Source organism: Cherax quadricarinatus, chromosome 41 (genome assembly GCF_038502225.1).
Source record: "Cherax quadricarinatus isolate ZL_2023a chromosome 41, ASM3850222v1, whole genome shotgun sequence".
Classification (NCBI taxonomy): Eukaryota; Metazoa; Arthropoda; class Malacostraca; order Decapoda; family Parastacidae; genus Cherax; species Cherax quadricarinatus.
In genome coordinates, this window is record NC_091332.1 from 22,192,256 (window position 1) to 22,210,725 (window position 18,470).

General features: G+C 38.2%; 1 protein-coding gene across 1 annotated transcript in view; it reads right to left on the reverse strand.

Moving 5' to 3' along the window:
* Window positions 1–18,146, reverse strand: part of LOC128695990 (SID1 transmembrane family member 1) — a 79,886-nt gene extending 61,740 nt beyond the window's left edge. Inside the window, exons 1-8 of the mRNA XM_070093058.1 lie at window positions 17,404–18,146; window positions 14,006–14,139; window positions 12,663–12,833; window positions 11,758–11,902; window positions 11,502–11,585; window positions 10,803–11,032; window positions 2,520–2,638; window positions 642–738 (exon numbers count right to left, since the gene is read on the reverse strand). Coding sequence (XP_069949159.1) covers window positions 642–738; window positions 2,520–2,638; window positions 10,803–11,032; window positions 11,502–11,585; window positions 11,758–11,902; window positions 12,663–12,833; window positions 14,006–14,139; window positions 17,404–17,889 — 1,466 coding nt within the window. The 5' untranslated portion in view covers window positions 17,890–18,146. The remainder of the gene's footprint in view (window positions 1–641; window positions 739–2,519; window positions 2,639–10,802; window positions 11,033–11,501; window positions 11,586–11,757; window positions 11,903–12,662; window positions 12,834–14,005; window positions 14,140–17,403) is intronic.
* Between the last annotated feature and the right edge of the window lie 324 nt (window positions 18,147–18,470).

Here is an 18,470-nt window from a genome sequence, read left to right on the forward strand (position 1 = left end):
AGTGTGCTTTTGTTTCCATGCTCATATGTTACACTTGACCACAATATGTTCTTCTCTCCAGCCTATATATTGTGCTAACACCCAATATGATTTATTAGATTTGAAAAAGGTGCTGCATAGGTGAAATGTTATTTGAATAAAATTTCTAAATACTGATTTTGTGTTCTTATCATCTACAAAAAAAAATGTTGTTGAAGCCATCATGGAAGTCAACATACAGCACCTATAGAAGTCAGGATTGATTGGAAAAGTGTCTATAATTCCTTGAATTATGAGACCTTCACCAGAATCAAGGTAGTCACTTTTAAAGGGTAAGTGATACCTAAAACAATAGCAATCATCAAGGAATCAAACTCTTTGTTATAGGTTAACTTTAGTGCCATTAGGATAACAAACAGCTCAGTTTTGTAATAAAGAAGTACAATTATTTAATCATGGTTCTTTTACTGTGCTGCAGTGGGAAAATAACAAAATGAAGAAATGTGCAAAGATAAACTAAAAATCTAACTTGAAGATGGTTATTGGGAAAATTTTTACTACTGAATTACATGAAATTGTTTACGATATACAGACAATAAGATAAGATTTTTAAATATACTCGGTATGAATCAGATTCTTTTCATTTTTTTAGAAAAACTGACCTGAAGATGTCTTTATCACTCTCAGCATCAGTAAGCATATCAATATCGTCTTCGTCAAGTGAAGAATCCGAGGTATTGCGCGGTAGTGCTGGGTGATCTGTAAAATCAAATGGTAATACTTAACTAAAGCCTAGGTAGTAGGCTGGTAGACAGCAACTGCCCAGGGAGGTACTACCGTCCTGCCAAGTGAGTGTAAAACAAAACTCTGTAATTGTTTTACATGATGGTAGGATTGCTGGTGTCTTTTTTCTATCTCATAAACATACAAGATTTCAGGTACGTCTTGCTACTTCTACTTACACTTAGATCACACTACACATACATGTACAACCATATATATACACACACCCCTCTGGGTTTTCTTCTATATTCTTACTAGTTCTTGTTCTTGTTTATTTCCTCTTATCTCCACAGGGAAGTGGAACAGAATTCTTCCTCCGTAAGCCATGCGTATCGTAAGAGGTGACTAAAATGCTGGGAGTAAGGGGCTAGTAACCCCTTCACCTGTATATATTACCAAAGTTAAAAAGAGAAGCTTTTGTTTTTCTTTTTGGGTCACCCTGCCTCAGTGGGATACAGCCAGTTTGTTGAAAGAAGAAGACTTAACTAAAGCTTCAAAATTAGTCTAGACTCAGAAGCACAATATTTTGGAATACATTTTTTAATGTTCCATCAACACATGTCAATGTGTACAGTACAGTTATTACAATATATGAATGAAGTACGATAAATCAAAGACAGAGAACAAGCCTATTAAACTATGTTTTGCTCAGTGCTTCATCAAGCTACTGAGCTTTATCAAGTTACTGAGCTTTATCAAGTTACTGAGCTTTATCAAGTTACTGAGCTTTATCAAATTACTGGCTTTCCAGGAAGCTTCTGAAAGCTAGGGGATGCTTAAACAATTAGGGGTCATCAATTAATTAAAGCTCACCAAGTTACAGAGCAAGACATTGTTTTAATAAATACTTCCTCCATCTACATATTGATTTACTATATTGTTCCATAAGAGACTTTTTGGGTAACTCTGAATGTGAGTGTATCATTCTTCATTACATGTTGAGAAGTTTTGATTTACAGACTTCTGTTGTCCTGTACACTATCTTTTATTAGTTTTCCATTATTTCTGCTCTCCTACAGTATTTCTACTCTTCAACTGCAAGCTTGTACTGGTAATTACAGTAAACATTGAATTATTTAATATTACAAGAAAATGTACAGAAAAAGACACAATGATAATCATCCAATAAGAGGAGGAGGCTACAGCCCGTTCTGTGTGTCTTGCTGATACTGCTGTCCTTCCTGGCTTACTCCCTCTTAAGAATATTGTTTCCAAATTCTGTTAATAATCTTAATCTTCAATGTACATAAAATATTATGAAGAATATTTATATAACAAGACAATCATTGAATGAGTTTCCTTCTTTGAATTATCCTTCTTTGGCAGGAAACAGATGATGTGATAAAAAATTATTTTGTTAAGGAATGAGAAGAAATTAACACAAGTGATGAAAATGTAGGTCAGTGGTGTGACTGCTGCTAGCTGTCCTCCCTCCCACAGCATCCAAATTTTTTCAACATTCTTTTTAATTTTTCTAATTTTCCTTGGAAATTTGCAAGCCTTAAACATCTAAAATGTTTTACAGTACAGTGGTGGCCTGTTATGGCAAACATGCTTACAATTTTTTATTTTTAACTGTTAAACAGACCTGAACAAGCCGCATAAAATTAAGCTGTCATCCACAATGATTGAAAAATTATGTCAATTCATAAAACACAAAAGAAATTTTACAAAAGCAGAACATGCGAAAATCAAGTGTTGAGTGCACTGCATTAAAAAAAAATTAAACACAAAAGCATTTGCTTTATTTACCCCACCTTCACATGTGTTAACGGCTCCGAAAGACGGTGAGGGGCCAGGGAAGTTAGGATCCTCGGGAGTCCCAAGTATGGAATCATCCAGTAGACTACGCTCACGGGGCTGCTTCCGTTTTGACCTGCAATATAAATGCCAGAAATAATTTCAAAAACAAAAAATCAATCTTTTTTTTTTCTTTTTTTTAACACACTGGCTGTCTCCCACCAAGGTAGGGTGACCCAAAAAAGAGGAAACACATTCCCTATCATTCATTCGATTGCTATGTTGCCAGAAGTGTGCGGGTATCACATTTAGATGGCCCTCCAAACTGTAACCTCCCCACCCCCTTCCCTTAGAGTGTAGGTACTATACTTCCCATCCCCACAACTCAAGTCTGGTTAATTGGTATCCCTTTCAATCCCTTCAAATATATTACCTTGCTCACACTCAAGCAGCATAGCAAGTAATAAAAACCACTGTCCTCCACTCACTCCAATCTAACTTGCTCACACAAATCTGTTAGATGTTAAAGCCCCTAACACTCGCTTCCTTTACCCCCTCCCATCAACCCTTCTTGGGATAACCCCCACCCCCACCTTCCCTCCACAGATTTATATGCCTTTCTAGTTATTCCATTTTGTTCCCTCCTCTCTAATTTCCCAAACTACCTCAACAACCCTCCTCCCTACACCCTTTTAAATCTCCATGCTTCAAATTCTCTGCATGACAGTCACATCACATGTCACCCTCAAACATATCTCCATTTTCTCCAGCTTTCTCTTTGCCACAAAATTTAACTCATGCTTCACACCCATGTAACACTGTTAATACCACTATACTCTACAACAATTCCCCTTGTCACCTCCATGGATAAACTGTCTCCACAGATGCCTTGATGCACCATCCACTTTTTTCCTTATTCTATTCAGTGGTTTGTCTCATCCTTCATACACCCATCTGCCAACAGGTCCATGCCCAAATATTTGAACACATTTATGAAGGGGTTCAGGGAAACCGGCAGGCCGGACTTCAGTCCTGGAGATGGGAAGTACAGTGCCTGCACTCTGAAGGAGGGGTGTTAATGTTGCAGTTTAAAAACTGTAGTATAAAGCACCCTTCTGGCAAGACAGTGATGGAGTGAATGATGGTGAAAGTTTTTCTTTTTTGGGCCACCCTGCCTTGGTGATAATCGGCCAGTGTGATAACAAAAAAAAAATAATATTTACTTCCTCCATACTCCCACCCTTCAATCTGATATACAATATGTCATTGCTTAAATTTTTTGTTACTCTCATCACCTTTTTGACAACTGCCTCTTTGTATCTAATTCATTATCTTTTAATACCAAACCACTGTCCCAAGACCAAAACTGAGATCAGTGGTCAGTACGCTGAGGTCAGTGGTCAAGTGCGGTCATACCTGCCAAGCTCTTGGGAGTTAGCGTGGGCTGTTACCCATACCATAGCTTGTTGTAGTGCTTGAGAATCCCAGGTTCATGTGTTGAAGAAGGAGATTCTACTTCTTCAGGATGAAAATAGGAAGCTGAAGCTTCGCATAGATGAGTTTGGGAGCGAGTGTGAGAAGGATTTAGCTGGTAAGGAAGGAATGGTCGCCAGCAGTGATAGTGGCAGCCGCTCTAAGTGGCAAGTGGTTCACAGTTCAGGAAGAAGGAAGATGAGGAGAGTTAATAGAGAAGATGTGAAGGTAGGAAATCGATTCTCTGTTCTCCAAGACGAGTGTACTTCAGTGATTAGTGAGGTTGAAGGTACCACTGATTCCCCTGCTAATCAAGGTAAGAACATTTTAATAGTAGGTGATTCTCAGGTAAGATATATGGACCATGCATTTTGTAACAGAGACAGAAAGGTCAGACAGAGAGTGTGTCTTCCTGGAGCTGGTGTTGACGACATAGTCAGCAGGTTGGATAATATTATGGCAGGTAATGGGAACAAGCCCATTATCTGCCTTAGTGCTGGGGGTAATGACATTGGGAAGGGCAGGAGAGAGGGGCTGCTGGATAAGTATAGGTCAGCCATAGAAGTAGTTAGGTCTAAGGGAGGGATCCCAGTCATATGTAGCATCTTGCCTAGAAAGGGAGTGGGCAATGAATGGATGTCTAGGGCAATTGGTATAAATCGCTGGCTAGACAGGTACTGCAAGGAACTTGCAATCCCATTCATTGATAACTGGGACCTTTTCTTTGGCAAACATGATATGTATGCAAGGGATGGGGTTCATCTCTCTGGGGATGGAGTGGTTGCATTAGCCAATTCAATTGAGAGGGTAATTGATGACTTGTCTAGGAATTTAAACTGATAGATTATAGAGGTATGGGTGTTTGTGGGAAACAATCAGGCTGCAGCATTAGGGTTAAAAACAGCAGTTATTACCGGGATACCTCAGGGATATGTTTAAAAGACAATATTCAAAATAAAGTTGCTAGTAATGGCAAATTAATTGATCAACAAACAAAGAGAGATAGTAGAGGGCAACGAGTGACTAGCTCCCTTAAGGTTTACTATACAAATAGTAGGAGTCTAAGAAATAAGATAGATGAGTTAAAATTACTTGCAAGTGTAGGTAATATAGATATTATTGGTATAACAGAGACCTGGTTCAACCTGAAAGATAGAGAAATGCCTTCTGAATGCAACATACAGGGTTATAAACTATTCCACACTGATAGGGTCAACAGGAAGGGTGGTGGTGTGGCGATGTATGTCAGAGAAAATTTAAATTATTGTCTTAGACATGATATAAGATTAGAAACATCGAACACAGAATCGGTTTGGCTACAGTTTCTCGAGGGACGTGACAAATTAATTTTGGGTGTGATTTATAGGCCCCCAAACCTTGATAAGGAGCGCAGTAAGCTGTTATGGGACGAAATTCATAAGGCATCTAGATATGAAAATGTTGTGATAATGGGAGATTTTAACTTTAGACAAATTGATTGGAACAATATGACAGGAAATCTTGAGTCTAGTGACTTTCTTGATACGGTTCAGGATTGCTTTTTAGAACAGGTTGTGACAGAACCAACTAGAGGAAACAATCTGCTTGACTTGGTTCTTGCCAACAAAGATTCACTAATTAATAATCTTGAAGTTAATGATGAGCTTGGGGAAAGTGATCACAAATTGCTTAGTTTCAATATATCATGGAATTACCTAGATAAATGCAATCAAATCTCTGTCCCAGATTTTCGCTTGGCCGACTTCATGGGACTGAAAAATTACTTGGGTGGGCTAAATTGGGATGTCCTGACTACGGGTCAGGTAGGTGATCTTGGTTGCCAATATGACATTTTTCAGAGCATAGTTCTAGCTGCCCAGACAACTTTTGTTCCGAGTAGGGAAATTAGATCTAACAAAAATGATCCCAAATGGATAAACAATAGATTAAAACACCTCATTGGTCAAAAGAGAGACATATATAGGCGTATTAAAAGAGGGGATGGGCAGTTAAGAAATCAATATATGTATTCAATTAAAGAGAGAAATAAAAAAAGGAATAATAAAAGCAAAAAGGGATTATGAGGCTAAGGTCACAAGGGATTCAAAGACTAACCCAAAAGGGTTCTTTCAGGTATACAGAAGTAAGATTAGGGACAAGACTGGCCCACTTAAGAGTAACTCCGGTCAGATCACTGACAGTGATAAGGATATGTGTGAAATTCTAAATACCTACTTCCTCTCAGTTTTCACCCAGGAAAATACTAGCGATATTCCTGAAATAATAGATTATGCAGAACAGGATGATAATAAACTATGTACGATTGCGGTAACTAGTGACATGGTCCTCAGACAAATAGAGAAACTAAAACCTAACAAATCCCCAGGTCCTGATGAACTGTTTGCAAGGGTGTTAAAGGAATGTAAAGAGGAACTTAGCATACCTTTGGCTAATCTTTTTAACATATCACTACAAACTGGCATAGTGCCTGATAAGTGGAAAATGACAAATGTAATACCTATTTACAAGGCAGGTGACAGGTTCTTGGCTTCAAACTATAGACCAATAAGCCTTACCTCCATAATGGGAAAATTTATGGAATCAATAATTGCCGAAGCAATACGTAGCCATCTTGACAGGCACAGATTGATTAATGAATCTCAACACGGTTTTACAAAGGGGCGTTCCTGTCTTACGAATTTACTAACTTTTTTCACTAAGGTGTTTGAGGAGGTAGATCCTAGTAATGAATATGATATTGTGTATATGGACTTCAGTAAGGCTTTCGATAGAGTTCCACACCAGAGGCTATTGAGGAAACTTAGGGCACACGGAATAGGAGGAGAAATTTTCTCCTGGGTAGAGGCATGGCTGACAAATAGACAGCAGAGAGTTTGCATAAATGGGGAGAAATCAGAATGGGGGCACGTCACAAACGGTGTTCCTCAGGGGTCAGTGTTGGGCCCGTTTTTGTTCACAATTTACATAAACGACATAGATGAGGGAATAAATAGCGACATTAGCAAATTTGCTGATGACACCAAAATAGGCCGTCCAATTCATTCTAATGAGGGCATTAGAGCACTCCAGGATGATTTGAATAGACTGACGCAATGGTCGGAGAAGTGGCAGATGCAGTTTAATATTGACAAATGCAAAGTTCTAAATGTTGGACAGTTAAATAACCATGCCATATATAAACTAAATAATGTAGATCTTAATACTACAGATTGAGAAAAGGATTTAGGAGTTCTGGTTAGCAGTAATCTAAAACCAAGGCAACAGTGCATTAGTGTTCGCAATAAAGCTAACAGAATTCTTGGCTTCATATCTAGAAGTATAAATAATAGAAGTCCTCAGGTTGTTCTTCAACTCTATATATCCTTGGTTAGGCCTCATTTAGACTATGCTGCTCAGTTCTGGTCACCGAATTACAGAATGGATAAAAATGCTCTGGAAAACGTACAAAGGAGGATGACAAAGATCCCATGTATCAGAAATCTTCCCTATGAGGATAGACTGAGGGCCCTGAATCTGCACTCTCTCGAAAGGCGTAGAATTAGGGGGGATATGATCGAGGTGTATAAATGGAAAGCAGGAATAAATAAAGGGGATGTAAATAGGGTGCTGAAAATTTCCAGCCAAGACAGGACTCGCAGCAATGGTTTCAAGTTGGGGAAAAATTCAGATTCAGGAAGGATATAGGAAAGCACTGGTTTGGTAATAGAGTTGTGGATGAGTGGAACAAGCTCCCGAGTACAGTTATTGAGGCTAAAACGTTGTGTAGTTTTAAAAATAGGTTAGATAAATACATGAGTGGGTGTGGGTGGGTGTGAGTTGGACCTGACTAGCTTGTGCTGCTGGGTCTGGTACAGTGCTCCATCCTTGAGTGGGGGATGACCAGACTGGGTGGGTCATTGGGATAATCCAGGGGGGGGGGACATGGACCTGCTCCGCATGGGTCAGTAGGCCTGGTGCTGTGTTCCTTCTTTCTTATGTTCTTATGGTATTATGGGTGGGTGTGAGAGGGTGTAAAATGGACCTGACTAGCTACTAGGTTGGATGCAGTGCTAATCCCTTAAGTGATGTGTCTGACCTCACTAGGTCAAGGCAGTGGTTTAAGCCGGTGGGGAGTATTGGAGCTGCCTCACAAAGACCAGTAGACCTGTTGCAGTGTTCCTTATTTCTTATGATCTTATGTTCTTATGAGGGCAAATATTCTATTAGTGGGATGGATCTGTGAAGGACCTGCCTAGTATGGGCCAACAGGCCTGCTGCAGTGTTTCTCCTTTCTTATGTTCTTTTTTTTTTTTTTTTTTTTTTCAACAAGTCGGTCGCCTCCCACCGAGGCAGGGTGACCCAAAAAAGAAAGAAAATCCCCAAAAAGAAAATACTTTCATCATCATTCAACACTTTCACCACACTCACACATTATCACTGCTTTTGCAGAGGTGCTCAGAATACAACAGTTTAGAAGCATATACGTATAAAGATACACAACATATCCCTCCAAACTGCCAATATCCCAAACCCCTCCTTTAAAGTGCAGGCATTGTACTTCCCATTTCCAGGACTCAAGTCCGACTATAAGAAAATAACCGGTTTCCCTGAATCCCTTCACTAAATATTACCCTGCTCACACTCCAACAGATCGTCAGGTCCCAAGTATCATTCGTCTCCATTCACTCCTAACACGCTCATGAACGCTTGCTGGAAGTCCAAGCCCCTCACCCACAAAACCTCCTTTACTCCCTCTTTCCAACCCTTTCGAGGACGACCCCTACCCCTCTTTCCTTCCCCTATAGATTTATATGCTTTCCATGTCATTCTACTTTGATCCATTCTCTCTAAATGACCAAACCACCTCGACAACCCCTCTTCTGCCCTCTGACTAATGCTTTTATTAACTCCACACCTTCTCCTAATTTCCACACTCCGAATTTTCTGCATAATATTTACACCACACATTGCCCTTAGACAGGACATCTCCACTGCCTCCAACCGTCTCCTCGCTGCTGCATTTACCACCCAAGCTTCACATCCATATAAGAAAGTTGGTACTACTATACTTTCATACATTCCCTTCTTTGCCTCCATAGATAACGTTTTTTGACTCCACATATACCTCAACGCACCACTCACCTTTTTTCCCTTATCAATTCTACGATTAACCTCATCCTTCATAAATCCATCCGCCGACACGTCAACTCCCAAGTATCTGAAAACATTCACTTCTTCCATACTCCTCCTCCCCAATTTGATATCCAATTTTTCTTTATCTAAATCATTTGATACCCTCATCACCTTACTCTTTTCTATGTTCACTTTCAACTTTCTACCTTTACACACATTCTCAAACTCATCCACTAACCTTTGCAATTTTTCTTTAGAATCTCCCATAAGCACAGTATCATCAGCAAAAAGCAACTGTGTCAATTCCCATTTTGAATTTGATTCCCCATAATTTAATCCCACCCCTCTCCCGAACACCCTAGCATTTACTTCTTTTACAACCCCATGTATAAATATATTAAACAACCATGGTGACATTACACATCCCTGTCTAAGACCTACTTTTACCGGGAAGTATTCTCCCTCTCTTCTACACACCCTAACCTGAGCCTCACTATCCTCATAAAAGCTCTTTACAGCATTTAGTAACTTACCACCTATTCCATAAACTTGCAACATCTGCCACATTGCTCCTCTATCCACTCTATCATATGCCTTTTCTAAATCCATAAATGCAATAAAAACTTCCCTACCTTTATCTAAATACTGTTCGCATATATGCTTCAATGTAAACACTTGATCTACACATCCCCTACCCACTCTGAAGCCTCCTTGCTCATCCGCAATTCTACATTCTGTCTTACCTCTAATTCTTTCAATTATAACTCTACCGTATACTTTTCCTGGTATACTCAGTAAACTTATTCCTCTATAATTTTTACAGTCTCTTTTGTCCCCTTTCCCTTTATATAAAGGGACTATACATGCTCTCCGCCAATCCCTAGGTACCTTCCCCTCTTTCATACATTTATTAAACAAAAGTACCAACCACTCCAACACTATATCCCCCCCCTGCTTTTAACATTTCTGTCATGATCCCATCAGTTCCAGCTGCTTTACCCCCTTTCATTCTACGTAATGCCTCACGTACCTCCACCACACTTACATTCTGCTCTTCCTCACTCCTAAAAGATGGTATACCTCCCTGGCCAGTGCATGAAATTACCGCCTCCCTTTCTTCCTCAACATTTAAAAGTTCCTCAAAATATTCTCGCCATCTACCTAATACCTCCCTTTCCTCATCTACTAACTCCCCTACTCTGTTTTTAACGGACAAATCCATACTTTCCCTAGGCTTTCTTAACTTGTTTAACTCACTCCAAAATTTTTTCTTATTTTCATTAAAATTTCTTGACAGTGCCTCTCCCACTCTTTCATCTGCTCTCCTTTTGCACTCTCTCACCACTCTCTTCACCTTTCTTTTACTCTCCATATACTCTGCTCTTCTTATAACACTTCTGCTTTGTAAAAAGCTCTCGTAAGCTACCTTTTTCTCTTTTATCACACCCTTTACTTCATCATTCCACCAATCACTCCTCTTATGTTCTTATGTTCTTAAAACATTTTCTAATAAATATGTCCTAATGTTTGCTCATGGGTCTTTTTAAACCACTTTTCCTTATAACAAGTCAGATAAAAAGGGGCCTATTACTAGTCCTAACATTAAATTTTCTCTAGGAACTCCCATGTGCAATACAAAAAAAAAAACTGAGAAAAGTTTAACAAGAAAGTCTAATTTACACCAAATGATGTCAAACTTTGCTGGTACTGCTTACCTAATATACGAAATGCATGCCAGGATTAATGTTACAATGTAAAACAATGCACAATAACCAAGACCAGCGAAGATAGCAGCAACATATTCCAGATTGGTGATCTTCTCCTCAACTGTGATGTTGACTCTCTTCTTCCGTGACTGATAAACGTGTTGAAACGTAGAAGAGCATGCTTCATCAGTTGAGAGCAGCACCACTAACACGTACAAACCGTTGGGATAATCTAGTTTCTGGGTGGAGAGAGAGAGATTTTTCATTTGGTTAAATAGCTTCACTTACTTTTGGTCTTCTCAATATTTTTAATAACCAGAAAAAAGACAATGTGCATAAACAGGATGATGAATCCAGTCAAGTACACTCACCAGTTACTGAATTACATAGATTATTTATATATGGTACAGTACATACATATCTAAATTATAAACAATGAAAGTATTAATACCACACATTCTATACAAACCTAAAAAAATCTGTAAATACTCTAAAGCATATTAAGATTAAGCAATGATGTATATAATTTAAAAATTTCAAAATATTAAGGTAGTATAAAATTCAAATCCTATTCATGAGAGGGAACAGCAGAGTCGTACCACAAATAGCCCACACACATAGGAAAGAAAAGCTTACAATGACGCTTCAATCCAACTTGGACTATTTATAAATAAGAGTGGTAATAAAATACTTGAACAGTCAACTAACCCTGACTGTAATGCCTGCTTGATAAGTCATTGTCTGGTAGGAGTTGCCAAATTCAATATTCTCCTCACTGTCAAAAACTGGACACTGTGAACATAAGCAATTAAAATGAATTAACATTATGTTACAATAATGCACACACACACACACACACAAAGACCAACATTTTTACAGAATCAAAATCTCCAGGTTTTCATCTACATTTTATTAGCTGTATAGAACTAATGGTGATGGGAAATTTTCAGGAAAAATTACTAACAGTAATATTCTGAATGGCCACCATAGCACAGAAGTCATCATCAGCAGTGGCCTTCACCAACACCATGTCTACATCTTCTGGGAACTTGAATTCATAAAACACCGGCTGTGATGGTGTGACCTCAAACTCCCTAGAGCTATGAAGTCTGTAATCAAAAGCAATGAAGGATAAGAAAATAATTCATGCATTTTTTATATTTTTAGAAAATAATTATGCCTGTATTTATAAAAACAATGTATAGGAGGCCTCTAACTTACAAATGAGTCACATTCCTCATGATAACAAACATACAAAGCTTAGATATGTTTATGTTGCTACATCAGCTTGCCAGCTGTAAAATATGAATTGGTTCTTAAGTCACCTTTAGCAAGTTTGAATGTGTAAATGTGGTGGTTGCAGGCTGTGGTGGACCCCAAGTGCATTTTAATTTCAAAGACATTATTATATAGCTAATATTATAATTATTATACTGCATTCAAAACAGGTATCAAATTCACATGGGTACACAGCCTATACTGTTGTAAGCTCATATACACCTCATAGCACCTCTGCAAAAACAGTGATTATGTGTGAGTGAAGTGAAAGTGTTGAATGATGATGAAAGTATTTTCTTTTTGGGGATTTTCTTTCTTTTCAGGTCACCCTGCCTCGGTGGGAGACGGCCGACTTGTTAAAAAAAACTTGAAAAATAATGTGCTGTAGAAAATTTATGAAATATATCTTGCCCTTCTGGCAAGACAGTGATTGAATGAGCGACAGTGAAAATGTTTTCTTCTTTGGTAGGTCACAAACCCAAATCTTACATACAAACTAGCTCTATATATATATGTACTTAATCAAAAACTCATCTACAAAATTTTGCATCCAATCTTGTCATGTATACTTACTCAGTCATGCATACTTACTCAATCAAAAACTCATCAACAAAATCAGCTTCAACAGTGAAGCTTAAATTTTTAGGTGACGACGTTGAAATATCAATGAAGAGTCGCTGGGTTGTTTCAAGGGTACCTTCATAAGATACCTTGTAGTTCTTCACTGGACACAGGGTGTGGGACACAGTGAAATATTCTTTTCTGTGGACACAAAGTATTAGTTTCAGTTGATGTAGCTAACCATTAATAAGTAAATAGCCAAACTGCAATAAATATATATTGTGTACCTGAAAGTATTTCAAGCATTTAATGAAGGATTAACTTTTAAACAAGAACTTTTGAGTTCACTATTGACAATAACAACAAATAATAATAATAATAATCATAATTATTATAGGTAGTAGGTTGGTAGACAGCAACCACCCAGGGAGGTACTACCGTCCTGCCAAGTGAGTGTAAAACGAAAGCCTGTAATTGTTTTACATGATGGTAGGATTGCTGGTGTCTTTTGTCTGTCTCATAAATATGCAAGATTACAGGTACGTCTTGCTACTTCTACTTACACTTATGTCACACTACACATACATGTACAAGCGTATATATACATACCTCTCTGGGTTTTCTTCTATTTTCTTTCTAGTTCTTGTTCTTGTTTATTTCCTCTTATCTCCATGGGTGAGTGGAACAGAATTCTTCCTCCGTAAGCCATGCGTGTTGTAAGAGGCAACTAAAATGCCGGCAGCAAGGGGCTAGTAACCCCTTCTCCTTTATATATTACTAAATTTGAAAGGAGAAACTTTCATTTTTCCTTTTGGGCCACCCCGCCTCGGTGGGATAAGGCCGGTGTGTTGAAAGAAGAATCATAATTATAATAGAAATGAAGCAGGGAAACAAGTGAGTGGTACACTGATGCATCTGTGGAGACAAAGAACATTATCCATGGAGGCAAAAAGGGGAATGTATGAGAGTATAGCGATATCAATGCTTTTATGTGTGTGAAACCTGGGTTGTGAATGTTGCAGTGAGGAGGAGGCTGGAGGTAGTGTAGATGTCAAGTCTGAGGGCAATGTGTAGTATGAGTATTATGCAGAGAATTCATAGTGTGTAAATTAGATGAACGTATAGGAATTTTTTGTTAACAGAATCCACTAATTTTGCAAACAGTTTATTTCTACTGTACCTTGCTTAGTCCCCAGAATTTTAAAGTAGGTCCCTGGACCTTTCATGTGCCTCTGCAGTCTTATCATTACTGCCCACTGGATGATTGTAAGGGCCATAGTAAATCAATTAAATCAATCCATATACTACAATGTTACTGTTCGCATTTTTGTCAACAGTTTCTGCCATACATCTACTGTCCCCAAATTACTTACAAAATTTGTGTATTAGGCGGAGGCTCAATGGGAATCTGCCATGACAGTACCCCTCGTTGTTGCCGAACAACTACCAGCAATGGATAAGTATAACCACTCATAGGGCTGCTCACAGTTACTCGCACAGCACTATTCTGTAAAATAAATTTTATATTAAATAAAAAACATTTAAATGTTCATTTATTTGTAGGTTTTAAGAATTTTCAGATAATTTTACTTTTTTTATTAAAATCAAAACTTCGGTATTAAAATTAAGTGAAAAACATCATCTCTGTGTACAGAAATGCAGATTTATGTTAAGAAAAGGGAAGTGCTGCTTTGGGAAAGTGTGTAGATTCTATCAAAGAAAACATGTAAAGACTCGCTTAAAAAAAATGCTATGGCCTAAAGTGCATACTATTTCAAATGAGAGGAACTGAATTTTTCCAACAAAAATCTGTTTTTTTTTTTTAAGGCACAAAGGCAAAGACAAAGAATGCGAAACGGCAAAAAAGAAACTTTAAACAGACAGATGGAAATACAGTAAACCCTCCAAATAATGAACTAATAGACTATTAAGGAAATAAGTCACGTTGTCTGACCTTTTTTTTGGGTTAGCCTAGGTAATTTACACTATGTATGATAACTGTACTTACATTTATTTTATTTTTTTTTTTTATTATCACACTGGCCGATTCCCACCAAGGCAGGGTGGCCCGAAAAAGAAAAACTTTCACCATCATTCACTCCGTCACTGTCTTGCCAGAAGGGTGCTTTACACTACAGTTTTTAAACTGCAACATTAACACCCCTCCTTCAGAGTGCAGGCACTGTACTTCCCATCTCCAGGACTCAAGTCCGGCCTGCCGGTTTCCCTGAACCCCTTCATAAATGTTACTTTGCTCACACTCCAACAGCACGTCAGGAATTAAAAACCATTTGTCTCCATTCACTCCTATCAAACACGCTCATGCATACCTGCTGGAAGTCCAAGCCCCTCGCACACAAAACCTCCTTTACCCCCTCTCTCCAACCTTTCCTAGGCCGACCCCTACCCCGCCTTCCTTCCACTACAGACTGATACACTCTTGAAGTCATTCTGTTTCGCTCCATTCTCTCTACATGTCCGAACCACCTCAACAACCCTTCCTCAGCCCTCTGGACAACAGTTTTGGTAATCCCGCACCTCCTCCTAACTTCCAAACTACGAATTCTCTGCATTATATTCACACCACACATTGCCCTCAGACATGACATCTCCACTGCCTCCAGCCTTCTCCTCGCTGCAACATTCATCACCCATGCTTCACACCCATATAAGAGCGTTGGTAAAACTATACTCTCATACATTCCCCTCTTTGCCTCCAAGGACAAAGTTCTTTGTCTCCACAGACTCCTAAGTGCACCACTCACTCTTTTTCCCTCATCAATTCTATGATTCACCTCATCTTTCATAGACCCATCCGCTGACACGTCCACTCCCAAATATCTGAATACATTCACCTCCTCCATACTCTCTCCCTCCAATCTGATATTCAATCTTTCATCACCTAATCTTTTTGTTATCCTCATAACCTTACTCTTTCCTGTATTCACCTTTAATTTTCTTCTTTTGCACACCCTACCAAATTCATCCACCAATCTCTGCAACTTCTCTTCAGAATCTCCCAAGAGCACAGTGTCATCAGCAAAGAGCAGCTGTGACAACTCCCACTTTGTGTGTGATTCTTTATCTTTTAACTCCACGCCTCTTGTCAAGACCCTCGCATTTACTTCTCTTACAACTTATATATTTCTTATATATTAATTTATTTATTTATTTGTACAACTATGTATCATGTCCAATAAAAAAATAAATAAATAAATAAATGTGTACCTGTGCCTAAATAAACTTACTTATTTAATGGCACTTGTGGAAAATACATAAGAGATTGTTTTGCCATGATTGTTACAATAATGGACAATTCTCTATCCAACAGATTTTGTCCACTGTTTCCAAATCAAGTGATCCAGTGGACTTTTGTTCCTTAATTCCTCATTATACTGAGGTTTGTTACAAGGAGTTTTTTTTTTGTATGAAAAAGAAACAAGTCAGGTGACATGAGTATAAATCATTAGGGAAAAAGAAAACAAGTCACACACACCAAAAATAAATGCTAAATCCTAAATTACAGTATTACAAACACCAACCATACAACACAGACCCAGAGTAGCTACCCACACCAGCCTAATTATAAACAGATGGAGCTGTACTGGACAGAACAATTATAGGAAACAGAACAGCATGAGTGAGAGCAATATCATACTCGATTCACCAACAATTTTGCCAGTATTAAATTCACCCACAGAATAATCTCTAGTTTTGTTTTTGCTAATATATATATACAAAGCATGAGAACAAAGATACAAAACAATATGCCAAGAATAAATGCCTGCTTACAGAAACAAATTATATATCTGGAGCCTTCATGAAAGTCCACACTAATGACTTCTCAGACAGTAAAATATGGATCCAAACTATAATTTGAACAGATGTGATTTAATAAATATTTAAATTGTAAATTGGAGTTAGTTTATTTATATGAAACAACCACATATGTGACCTGAACTTTTTAAAATCACCAAATGATATGGAATCTTCAACCTCCCAAATGTTTTTTAAATGGAAGAAGACAGACAACAGTATTGCAGCAGAAACTGTACAGACTGAAAGTATTGTAGCTAAATGGGTTTATACCAGAGAACTCTTAAGATTATATGAGAAGTTTGCATTAAATCATCAATGAAATTACTAGAAGTAAATATGCTATGTTTGCTGACAAACAACTTCCTTGAAGCTCAAACAAGGATACAGGTGTGGAGAATCAAACAACAGTTAGTGTAAGGAAATGTTTGGTAAATTCAACTTCAACAATCAGAAAATTAACTGAAACAACTATCAAACATCCCTTGGAAAACTCTCCTCAACATAAACCAATGGATGGAAAAGGTGAAGAAGATATGTACAAAGCCTGTATAAAATACATATTACTAACACCCAAACAGATCTTACATGGAATTAAAGTACAGAAGACTTGACATAAAAAGGAAGAAGGTAACTCATCACTAATAAACTGCAAAAATCACAACACAGAAAATTTACATAGAGAAATTACAATTTCCAGTTGACACAGTCCAAACCATGTCCATAAGTTGTTTCAAGTCACTGACTACAAGCCACAGCAAAATCTGACAATGTGAAAGTTTCCTTGCTATTTAGACTGCTTTAATCTCTATCAAAATAAGTTGACTCAACATCAAAGAAAAAAGTAGTTTAACAGTGTATGCTGAAACAATATAGGAGCTGCACAGCATGTGCCTTGGTGAAAGACTGTGAAGCATCTCTTTCCTGCTAGTACCAATAAAAGCATTGCACTCACCTTCAGTTTTGTTACATTATAGTTGAACTCAAACAAGTATTCAGAAGTCTGGTTAATATCTTCTCTAATCTCTTCTCCAAACTTTCCCTCGATGACAACAGAGTGAATTATCTCCTCCAAGCCACTGCTGTCATCTGCTCCTTTTTTGTACATTCCAAGTGATCGTTCATAGTGAGAACTTTTCTTCATTATTGCATCTTCTTGTTCATTATCACCTTGTTTGACACTTTCCTGGTTAGTGCCAGGAGCCTGTCGTTCACCATACAAGTCCAGCTGTGGTGGAGTGTATGCTGAAACCTGGTATGGAGCATTATGCTTAAGTTTCAGTGGGTGGTAATACTGATGTGTATTGTGGTGAGGGTGAGGCCCAGGGTGCTGGGCAGCCTCTACCACAGTAGATATCATCCAGATGGCAACCACAAGACTCACCATTATCATCCGAGCCCTCACGTATCCCAACCACAAAACTGCTCCTCCACGCTTCATTTCCTCTTCCCTTCCACTACATATATAATACTAGGCAACATTACACCACAGATAAAGTCGTGAATCACAATCAAGTATCCATTTCCACGAACATTTAGGCTACAAGAGCCTCTCCTCTACTTCCCAACTTCTGTTTCCTGATTATCAACCTTGGTAAGATTTATCTGGCACAGTTTGTTGAAGTTAACATATTTTTATGAAGAAGATTGAACGATTACGTGCAGCGTCGATTTTTATTTATTTTATATTACTTTCTTCCAGATATTTATTTTTGATATATAATATTAGCTTTTAAAAAATTACAAAAATTATATTTATGCGAGAAAGTATGCAAACTGTATCAGATAGTTGTTGTTGTTATTGTTGGGTTGAAGGGTTGTGACGGTCCTAGGGTGGGTTGTGACGGTCCTAGGGTGGGTTGTGACGGTCCTAGGGTGGGTTGTGACGGTCCTAGGGTGGGTTGTGACGGTCCTAGGGTAAGTAAGTAAGTAAATTTATTCAGGTATACACAAATACAGTTACATAGAATTATCATACATAGCAGCATATGTGTAGAGAACCTAGGATAACCCAAAAAAGTC